The sequence below is a fragment of the Salvelinus fontinalis genome, chromosome 15, assembly GCF_029448725.1.
Source record: "Salvelinus fontinalis isolate EN_2023a chromosome 15, ASM2944872v1, whole genome shotgun sequence".
NCBI lineage: Eukaryota > Metazoa > Chordata > Actinopteri > Salmoniformes > Salmonidae > Salvelinus > Salvelinus fontinalis.
Window position 1 is genome coordinate 29,198,809 of NC_074679.1, and position 21,497 is coordinate 29,220,305.

At 39.5% G+C, this 21,497-nt stretch overlaps 3 protein-coding genes across 3 annotated transcripts; 2 read left to right on the forward strand and 1 right to left on the reverse strand.

Moving 5' to 3' along the window:
- The first annotated feature begins 1,242 nt into the window (after positions 1–1,242).
- Positions 1,243–5,023, forward strand: LOC129811731 (charged multivesicular body protein 3-like). The gene is made up of 6 exons (XM_055863281.1): positions 1,243–1,436; positions 2,075–2,135; positions 2,335–2,514; positions 2,760–2,881; positions 3,159–3,270; positions 3,409–5,023. The coding sequence occupies exons 1-6, from the start codon at positions 1,386–1,388 to the stop codon at positions 3,540–3,542; spliced, it is 660 nt and encodes a 219-aa protein (XP_055719256.1). The 5' UTR covers positions 1,243–1,385; the 3' UTR covers positions 3,543–5,023.
- A 4,529-nt stretch (positions 5,024–9,552) lies between these two features.
- Positions 9,553–18,169, forward strand: LOC129811733 (receptor expression-enhancing protein 1-like). Its single transcript, XM_055863283.1, has 8 exons — positions 9,553–9,671; positions 11,335–11,407; positions 11,595–11,671; positions 11,858–11,978; positions 12,503–12,616; positions 12,736–12,907; positions 14,738–14,979; positions 15,554–18,169. Exons 1-8 carry the CDS (start codon positions 9,640–9,642, stop codon positions 15,626–15,628), a joined length of 906 nt encoding a protein of 301 aa, XP_055719258.1. The 5' UTR covers positions 9,553–9,639; the 3' UTR covers positions 15,629–18,169.
- A 9-nt stretch (positions 18,170–18,178) lies between these two features.
- mrpl35 (mitochondrial ribosomal protein L35) lies at positions 18,179–19,632 on the reverse strand. Its single transcript, XM_055863282.1, has 4 exons — positions 19,553–19,632; positions 19,088–19,250; positions 18,674–18,818; positions 18,179–18,556 (listed from the first exon to the last, which is right to left on the reverse strand). Exons 1-4 carry the CDS (start codon positions 19,581–19,583, stop codon positions 18,368–18,370), a joined length of 528 nt encoding a protein of 175 aa, XP_055719257.1. The 5' UTR covers positions 19,584–19,632; the 3' UTR covers positions 18,179–18,367.
- Positions 19,633–21,497: the final 1,865 nt, after the last annotated feature.

A 21,497-nucleotide genomic window follows, 5' to 3' on the forward strand; every position in this document is an offset into this window, starting at 1 on the left:
TGCATATACGTTTTGCCCGCATTTCCCCGTACTTGACGCACGTATGTATGTGCTTCGCTTTCAACTTGCTAAAAACGAACTAGTTGGAGTCTGTGTCTGTACTTGTGTTTGTACCTCGCCACAGTGAAACAATGCACAAGTAGAACATATTGAACGCATATGGTACACACAACGCACCGTAGCCTAGCGCGGCACCTCCAACGTAACGTTCCGGACTGCTCTATTGAAAATGAATGACTTCCGCCAGTACGTAAAGAGTTTGATCCATCTGATTGACATCGTATGTCAGTAGGGCAGTGGTGTAAAGTACTTAAGTAAAAATACTTTAAAGTACTATATAAGGATTTTTTATAAATATATATATATATTTTGGACTACTTTTACTTCATTACATTCCTTAAGAAAATATTGTACTTTTTACTACATACATTTTCCTTGACACCCAAAAGTACTTGTTACATTTTGAATGCTTATCAGGACAGGAAAATACTCAAATTCACACACTTCACAGAATATCCCTGGTCATCTCTACTGCCTCTTTATTTTATTTTATTTTTCCAGGTAAATTGACTGAGAACACGTACTCATTTGCAGCAACGACCTGGGGAATAGTTACAGCGGAGAGGAGGGGGATGAATGAGCCAATTGTAAACTGGGGATTATTAGGTGACCATGATGGTTTGAGGGCCAGATTGGGAATTTAGCCAGGACACCGGGGTTAACACCCCTACTCTTACGATAAGTGCCATGGGATCTTTAATGACCTCAGAGAGTCAGGACACCCGTTTAACGTCCCATCCGAAAGACGGCACCCTACACAGGGCAGTGTCCCCAATCACTGCCCTGGGGCATTGGGATATTTTTTTATTTTTTTTAGACCAGAGGAAAGAGTGCCTCCTACTGGCCCTCCAACACCACTTCCAGCAGCATCTGGTCTCCCATCCAGGGACTGACCAGGACCAACCCTGCTTAGCTTCAGAAGCAAGCCAGCAGTGGTATGCAGGGTGGTATGGCGGTCTCACTATATGCCAAATGCTTTGCCAAATGCCACCTGGTTTGCTTAATATAAGGAATTTGAAATTATTTATATTTTTACTTTTGATATATTTTAAACCGAATACTTTTAGACTTTTACTCAAGTAGGTTTTACTAATGGACTTTTACTTGAGTCATTTTCTATTAAGGTATCTTTACTTTTACTCAAGTATGACAGTTGGGTACTTTTTCCCACCACTTCAGTAGGGTGGCGCATTGACGTATTGTAACGTGGCCTGGGAGGCGAAGTGGCGTAGCTTGGAGTCCGAAAGTGGTAGAAGGTGTATGCTAATGTTTCTGTTGTGTTCTGCATTACCAGTTTACCTAGGTTAGCTAACGTAATCGTTGTAATGAAAATGGGACTGTTCGGGAAAACACAAGATAAACCACCAAAAGACTTGGTAAGTGAAGGCTTCTGGTGAGGGGCGACACGAGCTTGACAGCTAGCCAAACAACTCATTCTAAGCTAGATACAGAACCTAACAGCTAGGCTAGCTTGCTCTGTTTATTTATGGTACTGTAACAAGGGCGACGTTTATCCAATACCTCTCCTCACGATCTCTGTCGTATTTAAACTTTAATCGAATAACATAGTATTGTAATGTAGCTAGCTAACGTTTACTACGGCAGTTTACGAGTTAGCTAACGTAAGCCAATTGTTGCTAACATTACCATTTCAGTTTGATTGTTAGCTACACAGTAGCTAGCTAGTTTATGGCCTTCAATATAAGTAGTGCTTGTTTGCTAGCTACTTGCATTGGAAGAATGTGTAGCCTATATTTACAAACTTTATTCCCCAAAATGCTATGGCTGCTGGCCTGTTGCTCATTTACACACTAGCAGCCAGCACCATCTTCGGATGTAAACAAACGACCATCAATCTAACGTCACTTTACATTGTTCTGCCTCAAATTCACACGAAAGAAGAAAAAATAGTTTACACGTAATTTTCTTAAGTTTGACATTGAATGACACATCTGATTGTAATATTTTACTAGTGATTTGTTGAAGCTTAATTCACTTGTTTCTGTCATTTAAGGTAAATGAATGGTCACTCAAAATCAGGAAAGAGATGAGAGTGATTGACAGACAAATTCGAGGTGAGAATAAGTACTTTAAGGCTATCTTATGTGAAGCCTAGTCCAATATTGGTTTAAGAATGTCAGAGAGCAAAAACAATACACTATAACAATATAAACACCAAGGGAAGTTGCTGTCAAACTTCTGTCATAATGTTCTACATGAGTTTGTTATATTACATTATATTAGCGCTCTCTCATTGTACCTATCCTATCTCAGACATTCAGAGGGAGGAGGAGAAGGTAAAGAGATCCATCAAAGATGCTGCTAAAAAGGGACACAGGGACGTGTGTGTGGTTCTTGCAAAAGAGATGGTCCAGTCGAAGCGTGCAGTCAGCAAACTTTATGCCTCCAAAGCCCAAATGAACTCTGTACTCCTCAGCATGAAGAACCAGCTTTGTGAGTGTGAAGGAAACTACTGATGTAGCACCACCAGTTACAAAATGCCCAGGATAAGTTAATTTGATGACAAATGAATAGAAATGCTTTGTAACACTGGAAGCTAGTAGCGGTGCAGAGTTTTTCCTGGTCAGACCAAGTGGTCAAGTCATGGCCCAAATATGAATATATATGCATATGTAATATGCTACGTGTTACATTACGAAGGGGTGGTGTCTGGTGTGTGACTGCTGTTATTTTCCCAGCTGTATTGCGTGTAGCTGGCGCCCTTCAGAAGAGCACAGAGGTCATGAAAGCCATGCAGAGCTTAGTGAAGATCCCAGAGATCCAGGGCACCATGAGGGAGCTGTCCAAGGAGATGATGAAGGTCAGTCACATATCTGCTGACACACTGTGGCCGCTGTGTTACTGTTGGGTACATAAATCGATCACTGCTCATGTGCATTGCTGCTGCGTCACGTACCGGTGTGAGAGACTCAGGGAAGCCGTCCAGTTTTGAACCACTGCTACGATCCGAAGCTACAAACATACAATTCATATAACCAACAATATTATGCACTATGTTGAAATTTATATTGAAGAATAAATGAGTAAATATTGTTTGAGTATTGATACACAACACCAAAAGGTTATATGTCCCACAGGCTGGTATCATAGAGGAGATGCTGGAGGATACCTTTGAAAGCATGGAGGATGATGAGATGGAGGAGGCAGCAGAGGCAGAAGTTGATAAGATCCTCTTTGAGATCACAGCAGGTAAAGACAGTCCCTCTGGTAATGAAACTGGTCTCAAAAAGTTGTTTGGGGTTGTAAATGTTCATCTGTCTGGTGGGGGCTTATGGTAAAAAATGTAATGTTGTACATGCTGACCTCTGGTGGTTTGTTCCATATTAGGCGCCCTTGGCAAAGCGCCCAGCAAAGTCACAGACGCCCTACCTGAAATGGAGCCTCCTGCGGCAGCCTCAGAGGATGAGTCGGAGGAGGACATTGAGGAGATGCAGTCTAGACTGGCAGCCTTAAGGAGCTAAGATTGAGCTTTTGACCGCTTTTAGTCCCATTAAAGTATTTTTGCCTGCTCAAGTATGAACAAAGACAATTTTGGTCAAGGGTTAATCTAGTCTCTTCTCAAATATATTGTATCTTTCTTTCACATTATTGTTTTTCATTAGCTTTGCGCTGAGAACATTTGAATGCTTAGGGCTAAATAACATATCAGATCTGTTCTGAAAGTTGGCTTTTATGACCTTGGGTAAGCCCAGAAATCACCCAAAGTGTGGTGACTGTATACCCAATGTTGCGAAGATGTATATTAATCCCAAGATCGCTGAAAATAAGAATGCTCATGCCTATCTAAAGTGATGAGTGTGGTCTGATTATTTTGGGGAAGCTGAGGCTTCATCCTGCAATAGGGTGGATTAACCACCCACTGGGGGAAAACAGGTTGAATCAACGTTGTTTCTACATCAAATCAATGAAATTACGGTGAACCAACATAGAATAGACGTCTGTGCCCAGTGGGCAGAGACTTACTCTGAGCCGGTCACTGACATATCTAATCCGTAATGGAAATGTCTTGCTCTACATTGTGACATTAAATGAGTGACTCATCACATTTTAGTGTTCATGAAACTTTAATCAATCACTACTCTGATCTAATTCTGAAATATAAAATGTAAAACAATATACACTGAGTATACCAAACATTAGGAACACCTTCCTAATAAGGAGTTACACCCCCTTTTGCCCTCAGAACAGCCTCAATTCGTTGGGGCATGGACTCTACAATGTGTTGAAAACATTCCATGCTTCCCACAGTTGTGTCAAGTTAGCTGGATGTCTTTTGGTTGCTGGACTATTCTTGATACACACGGGAAACCTAGCAGCGTTGCAGTTCTTGACACAAACCGGTGCGCCTGGCACCTACTACCATACCCTGTTCAAAGGCACTTCAATATTTTGTCTAGTCCATTCACCCTCTTAATGGTGTACATACACAATCCATGTCTCAATTGTCTTAAGGCTTAAAAATCCTTTAACTTGTCTCCTCCCTTAATCTGCACTGATTGAAGTGAATTTAACAAGTGACATCAATAAGGGATCATAGCATTCACCTGGTCAGTCTGTCATGGAAAGAGCAGGTGTTCTTAATGTTTTGTACAATCAATGTATTTAATTTACTTTCAGCATTTGAAACCCTGGAACTAAAAAGCAAACTTCTCTGTAAAGTTTATCTGTACAGTGCATATATCTATATTATTTTCTTTATATAATGTTGTTTGGAGGGGTAAAAAAGGAATGCAAATTCTAACCGATTTTGGATGTTGAAATCGTGCTTCTTTAACTGTGTATTGTTGGCCTCAAAGTCCTTAAATTTGTTGTGCTTATTCAGTAAAAAATCTGATTGGTTAGTCTCGTTTCAGACCCTGTGTGTTATGGGTTGTTTTTTTCTGTGCATACCTTTGTTTTTTATGTGACCAGGAAATTATTGAAATAAACATTAATGATTTTACTGTTGCCTGGCCCCCATACTTGAATGTTACCTGAAAGTTAAGGAAAATGGAAGAGTAGGATGAAAGGAAAAAGTGGACAAATGTGTTTCGTTCGGTTGGTAGGCCACTACTTTTGTTGCTATATTTTATGGGAAAGAGCAACATCTGTGAAAACACATTCAGGAGCGAGAGAGTCTTAGAGCGAAACAGTGCGTCTTTCGTCTGGGTTGCTTTTCACTTGGCTTCAAAGGGATTAGCTTTATAACCAAATGTAACCAAACCCTATCTCGGTCCTCTGTTGATATAGGTTACCAGTCATAAAAGCACTGTAGCTGTCTCATGTTTTAGGGAAAACTCCCCAAAATTATTTACAAGCCTCAACTAATGGCAGTGGATTATATTGAATTACTATTGTTTCTGAAACTGAGCACTTACAGTATTGCAATCATAGTATACTATTGAGATGTTTAATCCAGACTGCCTGGTCCATGCTATCAGGGATCCTTGGGATGTATCAACTCTGAAGTTACCTGATTGAAGTTTAATTTTTAAATGGTGGGTTTAGGGTAGTGACTTCCCAAGGATTCTGAATAGCATTTACCCTGCCTGGTGCTCACCTTTTTTCTTTCTTTTTTTCCAGCTCCAGGCCCTCTATTTCACAAGGTGTTGGTGTTGTCACTACAACCTCACAATTGTCCTAGTTAGTGGTCAATTAAAAAATTAACATCAACATCAGGTAGTTAGGCCAGTAACTATTTAAATAAACAAAAAATACTCTGTATCCATAGGCGGAAATCCCAGGGGGGACGAGGGGGACACGACCCCCCCCATCTTGGGAAAAATATGATTTGTCCCCCCCAATATATCACTGTAAACATAACTATGTAATTTCAATAACATTAATAATACGCAATGAAAGCACTTGTGCTGATTATAGACACTTAATAGCGCATTTAAATTTCAAAAGATTGCGACCCCCCCCGCCCTTTGCCTCACAATGGTTTGATCCACTGCCAGTTCTTTAGCTGGCAAGGTAATAGAGAGTTCGTATCTACTGTCCGAAAGGGACATGTACGTAACTGACGCGAGGTTAATCCAGTCAATCCATAGCAGGTCCATAGCAATGTTATTTATTTATTTTTATGTTGGCAGGGTTCACACACTAGCGGAATTTGCAGAGCTAGCGCGCAAACTAAAGCAAACATTAACTATCAAGCTAGCTAGTACCTATTCCATTTATGTGGCGTCGTCAAAGATGGAATCTTTGCTATCGTCAGTTTATTCCAAGATCAGCATGCAGCTGTAGTGCTTCGACGTCCCTGTGATAAGGTTAGCAATAAACTGAAGTCCAAACTGAACAGAACAGAACTACACTCTCTTCTACCATTGTCTTAAATATATATAATGGTCTCGTTGCAAAAGATCAATTGTCGCTAGTGAACTTTTTTTATTTTATTTTATTTCACCTTTATTTAACCAGGTAGCAAAGATTATAGCAAACACACAGAAACGGAATTGGTGCTCGCTAGCTTTACAAATTCAGCTATTGTTGGAAGCCAGCCAATATGAAACAAACTATTTAAATTACAAAAGGTTGCAGCATGTGTTGTGTAAATGTGTGTGTGTGCAGCTAGGCCAGCCAGCCAGCCAGGTAGAAAAATGGCAGAAAAAAGTAAGAAGACGGACATCAGAGTATTTGTCAGTACACCAAAACGCATAGTAAGAACTCTAGTATCCTAATATCTCAAAGACTAGTTGATAAAATGTTCATAAGAAAGAAGTGAAATGCTAATGGAATGTTTCACAATGATGTCATTAGGCAGAGCAGGCAACAGATGGCACACAGACAGCAGAGCTGGGGACAGACTGGCAGAGACAGGGAGTCTCAGGTAAGTTTGTTGAGTCTTTGTTTGGCAACATTATGAAAGGTTCTCAATTTTTTTGACTTGTAAAATAGGGACATAATTGGAAAATGCCATGGATACCCCCACTCTCAACTTAAACTGGTGACTAAACTAAGATTTGTTTACGGCAATGGTATTGCTGTTGTGATTAATTGTGTAGTTTTGGGTACCGGTAGTTAGGAGTACGGCAAACACCTTATTTATTTTCTAGGAGACCGGCTGAGTCAGTTAGGGGGGTGAAAGGGAAAGAGCCAGGAAGAGAGACTTCAGAGGACAGTGTCACAGCCACGGCAGGACCAAGTGTCACCCTTGTTGCCAGCAGCACCAGTATAGGGGACAGTGGCACAGCATTGTCCAGTTACCACAGTGATGGCACAAAACCATATCAGCCACACCCACAATTTATAGAACCGCAAACTCTTGCCAACAGAGTGTTGACGTTTCAAGAGAGATGGTTTCGCGATTTCCCCTGGCTACATTATAATCCATCAATAAAAGGAGTGTTGTGTTTTCACTGTAGCCAAGGGTTTTCAAGCCAGCCATCTTTTGGCCAAAGAGCTAATGCTGCCTTCATTAGTGCAGGAATTAGGAACTGGAGAAAAGGCATTGAAAAATTCACAGCACATCAAAATTGCCAAACCCACCGCCACTTTGTAATTGTAACAGCACACCAGCTAAATCCAATCAGTGTCCAGTTATGTCCAGCGCGTGGGTTAAACAGCTGGATGACGCAAGGCATTGCTTGATGAAAATTGTTAGTTCGGTGCGGCATGTAGTAAGACAGGGACAAGCCTTTAGAGGCCACACGGATGACAGTGGGAATTTATACCAGATTTTGAAACTTAGGGCAGAAGAGGATGATCCCATTTTACTGAAGTGGTTAACAGAGCGTACCACAATGTACACAGGCCCCAAAGCACAGAATGAAATTCTGAACATCATGGCCAATAGTCATTCGAGGCATTGCAGCTGAGATTAGGTCTCTTCCGATTGTACAATTTTCATTAATTGTTGATGGTACTCAAGATGTCTCTGGTGCTGAACAGGAGAGTGTCTGTCTGCGTTATGTTGACCATGACCATGTCCCTCACAAGGAGTTTATTGGGCTATACAGGGTGTCGGAGACAACAGGCGAGGGCATTGCGAAAGTGCCAACTGATGTGTTGTTGAGGAAACCCGCAAACATATGCTCGGTGTCATAATACAGAGGCAGATGCAAGATGCAAGCAACGATGGTTTAATGAAATAGTTTACAGCATCAACAGGACAGACAGAATATACTCAGACAGAATCCAACCCAGGGCCTAGGGCACATCCTCTGATGATAGCGTGCTGAGAAATCCAAGGGAGTGAGTCCGGCTGGGTAGGAAGGAGCACAGCAGATAATCCCCACAAGGGCTGCGAGAGAAAGAGCACTGACACACGACACAACCTCAGGGAAGAAACAACGATCTGACAACAAGAAACACAGGTTACAGAACATATAAAGGGGAAGATAATTAATTCCAGCTGGCGCAGACAATCAGGCCAAGATTGGAAACCACGCCCACACAAACACAGGAGAGAGAGAGAGAGAGAGGCAGTGGATTCATGAACCGTGACACTCGGTTCTTTTGTTCAGTAGTGTGTATAGCAGTGGTTCTCAACCTTTTTGGGGTACTGGAACCCCTGCATATTTTGAGGCAAGGCAGGCAAGGTTTTGAGCAGTCCTCAGGGACCTCCACCCCCTCTATATTATATGTAAACTTACTGGAAACCTTGTGGTACTGACTACATTCATTACACTTTTTTATTTCACGGACCCCTTGCAATTAGTCCATGGAACCCTGTTTGAGAACCCCTGGTGTAATTGATATTTGTTCTTTTGTTTAGTAGTTTTCAGGACACTTACAAATTATTTATTTCATGTTATTTTATTTAAAATGGCCTACTTTGTGCGACATACTTGTCCATAGCTGCTGTTTGAAGGGTTGAGACACTGACTGAAGGATATTTTGTTTGATTTATTTGGGTTTTTCATTGAAGTAGTTATTTTGCTTTTAGAACTACTTATTTTAAGCTTTTTGTTCTTGCAAAGATATTGTAGACTCAGGCCAGGTGGACATATTTAATGACTATATAAATGTATCAGAAAAAGTGCAATTAAAAGGTCAATTCAATACGGAGACCAACTTTGTGATGGTTCTCAATGGAGATTCTTTTAGATGTGATCACACCATGTTCATTGTATTTATGAAAACTACACCCATACAGTGTACAGTACCATTGTCACCTACTGACCTTTCTTGATATTGCTGGTTGTAAGTACGAATACCTGCATACATACTGGACTGGTAAGGAGCACTGCTATAACTATTATTAGTAGTAGAATTATAATGATTTAAACATTTGAACAAGTTGGGAAAACCCTTCAGTTAACTACTGTACCTATCAATTATCCAGTTGTAGGAATTATGGTTCCTCAATATACATTTAACAACATATGCTATGTGTTACAGCACTACTTTTGGTGTCCCCCTCAGGAATTGCTCTTGAGAAAATTTAATGTAATTGTCCCCTCCAAGGTTGATCTCAGATTTTCGCCCCTGTCTGTATCACGTTCATGTCTGCGTGCAGCGCAACGTTTGACGCGGTGGTTGGTCCTCGCTGACGCTGCTGTCAAATGGCAACTGCCAACGCTCAGAAGGAAACTCCTCCCTGTTGTCAGCACGTTCCGTCCCCTTCTCAGCGCAATGGTTTCTTGGATAATCTCTAGACTTGTGGTGTAAGTAAAAAAAAATTATCACATTCTTCTTTCATAAAAATCCCACCTCGAGATAATGCCGTTTGCTGTAAATATGCGTTTTTCCGTGACACAAGATGCATGACAGCAGTGGCCGCTTTATAGCCCATTTAGGCTACGTCTTATTTCTGAGCAGAGACGGTGACTCCGGGGTTTGAGGCGAGACGGAATATTGTGCTCTGTTTATGACTTATTCCTTATTTAAATAAGGTATTTTTTGCCTTATTTGATTTAATAGTCATATCACATTTAAAGGGTCGGTGAATATTTTATTTAGCCTATTATGTATTTACATGAGTTTTCATTTAATTCCAGACAAAGAATTACGTGATTGCCCAAATGAAATATGTTTATTTATATTTATATATGTCTGCTCATGCAGAGCTATGCATGTTGAAAATGATCAAGCAACAATAATGCTGTAATCGATAGGGGATTTCATACAGTAAATTCAAATATAACTATATAATAAATATAATAAAATGTTTTTTATAAAGCACAGAGCAGTGGTAAGCAGAGCTATTTTATTATACTTGATGTCCTTTATTTGGAAAACAAAGGGATGGGTCACCCCTCTCAGGTTACAATAAAAGTGTTGTATATATTTCTAAGACTTTATTGACGCAAATGTTCTGAGTCATCCGAATATTTAAGCACGTTAATGTATGGAAGCAGAATTATAGGCTCCACTTGTCATTTCTATTGTGTTGTAATATGGCGAAATGATTAAACATGTTCACAACATATAGACTTGGTGTTAGCCAAATCTCAAAATAGCACGTCAATTAAATTTAGGTTACAATATCATATTACATTGCTGGTTCAGACGTGAGGCTCCAAGTATCTTCTGTCTGATTTGGCATTCAAAGCTCTATATAGACTATCCAACACATTTTATTTGTTGTTCTGAGGTCTTAAGCAGAAACACTGAATGCATTTTGTTTTGAGTGACCTTGTGTGTTTAACAACTGTATGGTTATACAGGACAAGCCAGTGTAGGCCTATGTAGGTCAGTAATTTGAGCAGGTCACACTCACAACTGTTACCATACTGTTGCTTCAAGCCAAGGGGTCCCCCTGTCTGTTATAGTCATACACAGGTGTAGTCCTCATGTGGCCTTGTTTAGTAAGTTCGGATTTTAAATGTGCACCTTTTTCTGCTCACTCATTAGTTTTAATTGTTGTTGAAAATATGAGTGTCTTCATGTCAATTACACATTCAACAATATGAGCGGAATTGGAAAATAGTTGCGCACGTAAAACTCTGACTTGTCTAGCAGGGGCCTCTTTGATTGCAATGGGACTTTGGAGCAAAGGAAGTGCGCATGGGACTGTTCTCAGATTCTCCTAATTTCTTGGAATATGAGCCACTCCCTGTTAATGTATTATTTGTTTATATAAACATTATGCATTCAATCAAATCTAAAACAGTTTTAACACAGTAAATTCGTCACAAACCCAATACCCATTACTGCGAAGTCAGAGGACATATAGCTTATACATCAAAGTTATACAAATAAAGAGTTGTTTGTTTTTTGGACAGTTTTTACCAGTGAGTTTTATTTGCTTTTAGCCCCATAAATGTGTGTGGATGTGCTGGACAAGCACTTATTGCATAAGCTAATTACATGTTTTGTGTTTTCCAGGCTTGTATTTGGCACACTATATCCTGCATACTCCTCATACAAAGCTGTCAAGTCAAAGGATGTGAAGGAATATGTGAGTATTAGCAACATTATGAAAAAAGTGACAATGAAACCATAGTCTGGACTTATTATGGGCCAGTTTCACAGACCCAGCCAAATCGTGGACTGAATTACATGAACCAGGATTTATAAGAATTGAGTTTAATATTCCTGAACTATTATGTATCAAACTAACTGTGACAGTTATTTTGCTTTTAAAGGTGAAATGGATGATGTACTGGATCATATTTGCACTATTCACCACCATGGAAACCATCACGGATATATTTATCTGTTGGTAAGTTAATGCTGTATTATAAAATACCTGTTTTGTTTATGTATAGTATTATTTCACTCGTTTTCATATAATTAGTTATGAAGTCCAAAATATTGTTCTGCAATAGTACTGAGTCACATAACATTGTAATGGAGAGTAGATTTTTTGAATGCTCTGATTGCTATATTATTCTTCCCTTCACTGTAGGGTTCCTTTCTATTATGAGCTGAAGATTGCCTTTGTGGTATGGTTACTGTCTCCTTACACAAAGGGGTCCAGTGTTCTATACAGGAAGTTTGTTCACCCAACACTATCTTCAAAAGAGAAGGTGAGACCAGTACATTAGTACTTTTTTTTTTGTCCTCTTGAAATGTTTTATAAGGTGTCTTCTATATTATATATGTTTTAAATGCTCTGCTAATCATTTTAATGACAGACTTTGCTGTGATCAATTATCCGAAGGAGAGGTTGGATTGTCCTAGCTGGTCATGTTTTGGGTGGAGGGGCATAAGGAAACGGCATGGTTTTTCCTTCTGTTCTGTTCCTTTCCTTTTTCCTTTATTTTGGGGTCAGGAAACACATCAGAGTTGAGTGGGGACCAACACTGGGACCCAGTGTCAGATGAAAATTAACAATAGCACTGATTCTAAAAGACAATCAACATGTCCACTCTTTATGTGTGAAGAAACGTGTGTTGCTAAAGAGCAATCTCAAGACAGATAGTGACCATGTTCATTACAAATAGTCACAACATGTATTGTTTACATACAGTAGATCAAATCTGTGAGTGTGTTTTTCACATGGCCTGCCAATAAAAACACAATTAATATGTGTGTTTTTCTCTCTGTCCAGGATATTGATGACTATCTCTGCCAAGCAAAGGACAAAAGCTACGATACTCTGGTGACTTTTGGGAGGAAAGGTTTGAATGTAGCAGCCACAGCTGCAGTCCTGGCTGCGACAAAGGTAATGCTGACTATTTCCATTTCTGATGTGTCCTGGGGCAATGGTGGGGTGAAGTTATGTTTTTCTGTGTACATATATGTATAATTCATAGTGTTCATATATTTTGTCTCCCACCCCAGAGCCAAGGAGTACTGTCAGATAGACTACGAAGTTTCAGCATGCATGACTTGTCCGCCTACCAGTCCAACCCAACTGAGATGGACTCTGGATCTGTCCCCACTCAGTCTGCAGCTGGACAACAGAGGGCCAGGACCATGATGCGCAGCAAGTCAGAGAGTGGCTACACCAAGGGTGAGACTATACTGCCACATACACTTACATCACTAACCAAGATACAGACAGAATGAATGATACAGCCAGGTTCGGGATGAGATTATCCTATTGCACATCATTTTTCCATAAGACAATTTGATCACCTCTTAGATAACTACCAGGTAATGGCTAAGTAGCAATATGGTAACACTGAAAAGGGTATATACTGTACAACAGGCAATTTGTGTACACCTCTAGCATGTCTACTAGTACGGACTAATAGAGTAAATATTTACTAGTACATATGCTAGAGGTGTACACATTGCCAATCATATCTAATTTGCCTTTAATTTGAAGCAGTGAGCAATATGATGCAGTAAGGTATTTAAGTTACTAACTAGGGAGTTAAAATGTAATCATTGTTTCCATATTATGGTATATTTGGCAAATAATGGTTCTACCACAGCACTAGTGAAAACAATGAGTACAGTTTAACTCCATAGTTAGTAAATTAAATACCTTACTGCTTAGTATTGCTCATTGCTTCAAATGAAAGGCATTAGAAATGTTGACACTGCTGAAAACAGGTCTGTTTCCTCTGCTTAAACAAACATTATCATATGGCCTCTTTCATGTTTAAGCCTGAAGATAATAGTTCTGTGCCCTGACTTTCCTTAGTCCCCCTAACCCCACATATCTATTCCTGTTTGTGATGCTCTCTGACTGCAGGTCAGTCTCCACATGGCTGACAGGCAGGCTCTGAACCAGTGCTATTCAAACCTTTACCAGAATTCCTGGGGACCCCATCCCAAATCTGACCACACAACATTAAAATCAGTCCATTTACATTTTCACATCAACAAATAACCTTAAATTCATTACATTTTCTTTCTTATCAAAATTAAGAGTACCAATAAATACATTTACTCACTGTAATGGTATTTTTGAAATGATTTTTCTCAACAACAACAAAATGATATGTCCCATGAAAAAAATATATATATTTTTTTTTTTGCAACCCCACTGCAATTCCCCCGAATATCAATGCTCTAGACCCAACTAAGAATGCTTCACGGTTAGCTTTTATCATTGAATGACCAGAGCCTGCTCTCCGGTGGCCATACTAGTTCAGTGTTCCATGTCTCATTATACAGTATGTGTTGTACAGTCCCAAAGTTTCTTTGAGATTCACTTTGTTTGGATTGATTAGTCTATTTTCCAAGAGGTTAATAATAGCCACAGGGTGAAAAAGAATGCTTTTGCACCATGGCTCTGTTAACATTTTTGTTGTGGAGGACTGTAACTATTCCTGTAAGTGCCTGTACTGTGTGGATCATTAACTAATTTTCTAATTATGTTTGAAAGACGTGTTTTGTTAACTTACCACACACTTATTGTACAATAATTACAACGTGATTATCTGTGTTTTCAGAACAACATGATATTAGCTGATAGGTCAACCAGCATCCTTCATATTCGAAAGAGCTGGTTTATGAAAGGCTATTTTGGCCTTTTGCTTTCCATTTCCATGGCATATTGAATGATGAGATGGAAATCCAGTGTACTCAACATGATTCTGCAGAGACTAAATGAAGAGCCCTGTGAGAGAGGGAATCCCATATCTTTCAGCGTTATTCTAGTCCTTATTCCCCTGCTGCACACATGGTCCTTTTGATGTCTGCTCCCGTGCTCTGTGTAGAGAACAACAACCACCCTACTCTGCCCCTTAGAACCTGAACTCATAACAACCTCTCTGGAGTGAAGCTACAGCACTTCAATAATTATAGTACAACATTTCACTGCTGCTTTCAGCGTACATTCGGATGTGTGTCTGTTAATTTTTCACCACCGTTGCTTCTCACGGTGCAGGGCAGGATTTGGACATGACTGAGTATGAGGTGTTGAGATTCGACCAGTGTGACACCAAGGAGCTGCTGTCCCACGCTATTACCCCCCCCAAACCCACACTTTCTCCTTCACCCTCCCTGACCCCCCAGCCCTCTCCACCTCCATCCCTTGCACCCCCAGCACCAGAGCAGACTGAGGACATGGGGGGGGAAACATCAACAAGCACCCCACAGCTCAGGCTGATTAAGAGGAAGGCGCCTGAGGTACTCCTTTAAACTGGCTGGCCTACTGGCATGTGATTCTAACTTCCCCTGAACTGGACTGTGGTGACTAACACACTGGGTCCTCGTGGCACGGTACCATTGGAAAAATGAGGACAGAAGATCATTTTCTGGCTGAAATTAGTTGTACTGTTATGATACAAATTAGTTTCTAATATGCATTTGTATTTTTAGTGGACTGATAAGTGTACGAATTTATGTTGTTTTGCAGTGTTGTTTCACTGCTGATGTGACTTTGCTGTTGAATGCAATGGAAGTATTCATTTGATTGCATGTATTGATTTCCCAATTTCCATAGAAAACAAGCTGGAACAGGCCTCTGAAAAGAACATTCCAGGATTGCTTTCTTTACCATGTGTCAACTCATATTTTCATAAAGTACTGAGTGTTTATCTTGTGCCCAAACTGACAGTATAGATATACAGAGCATGCATATCAGACAGACAAGACAAACATTGTCAGACCACAAATCAGGAATAATGTGGCATTTATTGCTTTCAGAACCGTTATGGTTAATCAGTGCCCCATCTCTCTTTTTTTCCATCTGTCTTTCTAGCCTCCTCCTAGGGACATAAGACCTCTCACAAGATCCAGGATTGCCCAGCTGACTTCAAACAGAGAAGCCATGTGATTTTGTGTGAACGCTCCCAAGACCGCTTTAGCTGCCTTAGCTGCAAGGAGAAGAGGGTAAATAATGAAATGTGGCTAAAAGCTAAATGCATAAAGCAGCCTTGTTTTAGAATAAGGAAACCAAAGTGACTTGTGACCCTCTATCTTAATATATATGACATCTGGCACATACTGTACTGTAACGGAGACAGATGGTGGGTGCCATCAAGGTAGCACTCAAGAGTGGGCTCCATACATTACAGACATTTGGATTGATTTGTCGGTCATTGAATATGTTTTTGTATGTAAAGTGTGTGTATTTATCATTAATTGTTTTTTTTATATACTATGTTTAGAGACAAATGCATGTATGTGTCTCTGGTCATTAGTGTCATAAAACAGAATGTATTGTTACTTACATCTTTTTGTGGCTACTTGGTCACTATTTGAGGTAGCATCAGTCATCAGGAGCGTAGCAGGGTGAAATACTCCGTAATGAAGGATATGGTTGTCCACTCACTCTCTTGGGTTTGTAGGGAGAGCTATAACCTGGCAAATACAATCTATACTGACAATTTAACAGGACACAGAATATTGAAATGAATTGTCCTGTCAGGTTAGTATAACTCCTCAAAGGTGGTATTTATTTATGAGATGAAATAGCAGTGGTAGGACTTCAAAAATGCTGATTATTATTAATCAACTGCAAGTAAGGGCTCTATTCAGTCTGTATCGCTGAAGCATTACAGATTGTGCGATAGAAATGTAAAGGTAATATATGATTGAGCCGGCATATGCAGCGTTTATCGTGAATAAAGTCTTCACTAAATTTAGATCACGCTGTAACGCTGAACTTCCACGATACGGATTGAATAGAGCTCTTTACCTTTGCTTATAAAGCCTTAAATCATTCAAATAAAACATTGAGTACCTGGTACTACAGAAACAGTAATATCAGTACTTGTATTTCTTGCAATGAGCACTAAAACATAATGAAGAACATAACTATGACTGTCAGTGACTATTGGCACTATGCACTATGTTCAGAGTTACTGCAACTGTTCCAGTACCATGAAATGCCCAAAAAAAAGTCAACATCAGAAATGTAAAAAAAAAAAAAATCCTTTTTAGTTCACTGATCACCATGTTATTTATTATTACCAAAAGTATTATTATTATATGGGATTAGTTAGTATTCAAATAAAGAAATTGATCTATGGGGTAGAAATGTTGACAATTGACTTTTCAATCTCATTATATCTGGCATTCAAGTCTGTCATTCAATTGTTTTGTAAAAGTTTGTGTTATTCATGTCTTATAGGCATCACTATACATTTGAGTTTTTTCCGGTTTAGCACACAAAACATACTTTGAAGTGTATAGCTATTGAATAACAAAAGATAGCTAGTGGCGAGGGCTATATACTCGGGTCCTTGTCAGAGTCTAAAAACACTGTGCAATACTCTGTTTTCACTGAGCAATTGCAACTCAGGCTTCTTACTCAAAACTCCACATTTCTCAATGTAGCCACAATTGTCGACCTGTCTTTTCCCAGACATTACGAAGAGATGAATTTCGAATTATTCTCTAAGACCTGCCTGTTGCCTATATCTATGAGGGCATAGCAATTACACTATAGTTGGGCAGGTTCCTAACCTTTTGTAAATTACATGAATATCGGGAGTGTTTCTGCCAATGGTAGTAACAAAGGTGAGTGACATACTGTCTTTAACTGAACGTTTCTGCACTGTAGGTATGTGAATTCACTTAGATTGAACCCTCTTGACTATTACACAATGCATCACTGAATCTGGGAATTATACTTGGGGTTTGGGCAGAATTAATTTTAGTTCACTGTTCTCAATAAATACATTAAGGCTTCTCAGGTATGTGTGTTCAGTTTACATCAAATTCAATCACTTTCTGGAAAAAAAAAGATTTTGGTATATACTTGTTTGCACATGGAATTATCAGAAAGAAGTTCCTTCTAATTGGCAGAGTTTTCATGTGGCACAATTTTTTTTATCCTTGTTGCGACTAGTAGTTTCAGTGTTGTGTTGGAATGTGATTCCCTTTTCAAATTAAAAAAATGGATACAAATAAAGTTAATCATGTTTTTGTTGCCATCTAGCAGCACACAGATCAATAAACAAAAGTCATATGAAAATTCTTTACTACAGAGCATTGGGGGAATTGGTTTAGTTTTTATTTGCTTCATTGATTGCCTTGCCAATTTTACATTGATTCTGAAGTGCATAATATTTTTTTCAATATTCTTTTGAAGCACTTTGTGGCAAGGTCAGGAAAGTTATTCTCATGGACAAAATACATGTTTCCACAACCTTGAGTCAAATAAATTGCATGAGGAACATGTCTGACTGATGGCCTCAAAGTAAAAAGTACCTTCTGGCAGGCCAGAATCTCCCATGAAGCTCAAACCTTATTGTGAATTTCAGAAAAAAAGATGACAGGAATGATGAGCTAAAATGACATGTGCTTTCTCTGTTTCATCAGTGTTTCTGTTGGTGAATTGATAACAGCCAATAAATATGAGACAATGTGACACCATGGCTTATGTATTTTTGCATTAATTTATTCAACAAGACAGTCATATTTCAATTGTATTCATCAATTGCCCAAATCTGCATTTCACTCTACATTGACAAAAATGCTGCTGTGAACAATGTTCTTGTGTACAATGACATTTGATTAATCAATTGCAAATGTACATACATCTCAGTGAGAAGGACAATTCAAGCCATTAGACTTTCAGGTTGACACGTTCATGATATTTCTTGTAGGGATCATTGACAAACCAGTTCCTCCTCTTCCAGAATTTTGTGGTCATTTTGTCCAAGAGCTTATTCTGTGTTTTGTTACAAAACACATGCTCCCTTAAACGCTTCTTTCTGGCAGGCAACTTCTTCCACAGTTTTTTCTTGTATCCAGCCTATTGAGAATCAGCAGTAAGTGTCAATTTGCAGACAGAGGAGAAACAGAGAGTCACCGCCACAACCTTTATGGTTTCAGAACCTAAGGAAAACAGAATGAGAGACTTATACATTACCTTGCGTCTAATCCACAGACCACAGTGCAGACGCATGAACCTCTTCACCACTGACCTCACAGATTTCCTCTTTCCTTTTTTCACACTGATGTACGTGAGGTTTCTGCTTGGTTGCTGGACCAGGTTGGGAATGAAAGGTGCAACCCTGCAAGAACCAAGCCCCACCCAAATTAGTAATACAATTGTTTAAAAAAAATGTTTTAATGTTTAATGTCATTCAAACAAACAAAACTTGGGAATATTACTCTCATCTTATTAATTTAATTGATTGATGCATATTTCAAAAACAATTTCAACAAAAGCTGTCTAGTTAGCTAAATTAAGAGTAAAAAAAAAAAGCTAATCGCACTTTATGAATTGAATCAGCACAATATGACTTTTCTGAATCTGATGAGCCATATGCCTAGGTCTCACCGTTGCAAGATGCTCTGCTTGGGTGTCTGGAAGCCTTTGGCGGACAGAGAGGCCCATGCAGGAGTAGTGACCAGAGATCTCTGGACAGTTTGACGATTGATTATGGTGGAGAACCGACATATCTGCTGTCCCCTGGCAAACAGAGTCAACGGCCTCATCAAGCCTGTCCATGCAAAAATAAATAAAGTTCTAAAATTAGGTAAGCTATATCTTGTTCACAGCTGATAACGGTACATTCACTATCACCACACTAGCTACATACCTAGTTAAACAGCTAGCATCATGAGTATGTGCTGGCATTGGATAACTTAACCTTAGCCTGCGCTGCGCTAATCATAACCACGAATGTCGACTCGTTAGGCAAGAAATTAGCTAGGTATATAATCTACAGAAGCTATAGAATCTACACAAAACCTTGAATTAATCACAGGTAAAAGCTCAACAATGTAGCAACACATTACATACCAGGGACGTTCCTGGCTATGGTGGCTGCCATGTTTCTTGTAATGCCGCTGTGAAGCAGGCAATAATAACTAAGCACTTCCGGGTCACGGGTTTTTTGGAATCCTTCAGAATAAGAGTTCTAACCTGTATACTTCGTACTTTATTTGTATTTGTATTTATTAGGGATCCCCACAAGGCAGCAGCTAGTCTTCCAGGGGTCCAAACGCATTAAGGCACGTACATCACACATTAAACAAAATATAAAACAGTACATCATATAACATTATTACACCACTACAGATCTACAATACAAAATGTATAATACAACCATACAACAATATGACAATGTACGTGTGTGTAGAGTGCGTGTGCTAGCGTGTGTGCGTATGCGTGTGTGTCTCTTCACAGTCCCCGCTGTTCTATAAGGTGTATTTTATCCTTTTCCCCCCAATCTGATTCTACTGCTTGCATCAGTTATCTGATGTGGAATAGAGTTCCATGTAGTCATGGCTCTATGTAGTACTGTGCGCCTCCCATGGTCTGTTCTGGACTTTGGGACTGTGAAGAGACCTCTAGTGGCATGTCTTGTGGGGTATGCACAAGACATGCCACCAGACAGCTCGGTTCATTCAGCTTGTCAACACTTACCAAAAACAAGTAGTGATGAAGTCAATCTCTCCTCCACTTTGAGGCATGAGAGATTGACATGCATATTATTAATGTTAGCTCTCCGTGTACATTTAAGGGCCAGCCGTGCTGCCCTGTTCTGAGCCAATTGTAATTTTCCTAAGTCCCTCTTTGTGGCACCTGACCACACAACTGAACAGTAGTCCAGGTGCGACAAAACAAAAGTATTCCTTGCCAACCATTCTGAAACTAACCGCAACTCAACTGTTAAGTGGGGCAGTTATTTCACACGCTGTAGTAGCTGATGTGTATAGTGTTGAGTTATCCCAATACATTGACACACTCGGTTTACTCAAAGCCAGTGGCATGTCATTAGTAAAGATTGAAAAGGGGGGCCTAGACAGCTGCCCTGGGGAATTGCTGATTCTACCTGGATTATGTTGAAGAGGCTTCCATTAAAGAACACCCTCTGTGTTCTGTTAGACAAGTAAGTCTTTATCCACATTATAGCAGGGGGTGTAAAGCCATAATAACACAAACGTTTATCCAGCAGCAGGCTATGATGTATAAAGTCTAACAAAACAGCCCCCACAATCGTTATATCATACATTTCTCTCAGCCAATCATGAATAATTAGGGTGAAAATGATGGAAAATGTGCACAATTATTGATATATTTTATACTAGTTATAAAATAATAATGTAAAGTATTTCTATGAGATATGTGATTTATTTGTTTATTTAAAAACAATTCAAAGTAAAACGGGGGTACATTCTACTCAGGAGCACTTCTACATAACAAATCCACAGAGTTTACACCCAGAGGACCCAGTCTGGTTTTATGAAGGGCAGACATGTAATAATATCCGACTAGTATTGGACTTGATAGACTACAGTGAGCACATTATTAGAAGATAGCTTTATTTTATTTGTAGTGTAATTTGTAGTGTAAAGTGTAATTAAGACACTTTCTAATAATAGTAATAGCTCTGTTCAATTATCCTATCCAATTATTCTAGAGACAATATCTCTCTCATCATCACTCAATACCTAGGTTTACCTCCACTGTATTCACATCCTACCATACCTTTGTCTGTACATTATTCCTTGAAGCTATTTTATCGCCCCCAGAAACGTCCTTTTACTCTCTGGTCTAGACGTTCTAGACGACCAATTCTCATAGCTTTTAGCCGTACCCTTATCCTACTCCTCCTCTGTTCCTCTGGTGATGTAGAGGTGAATCCAGGCCCTGCAGTACCTAGCTCCACTCCTATTCCCCAGGCGCTCTCTTTTGATGACTTCTGTAACCGTAATAGCCTTGGTTTCATGCATGTTAACAT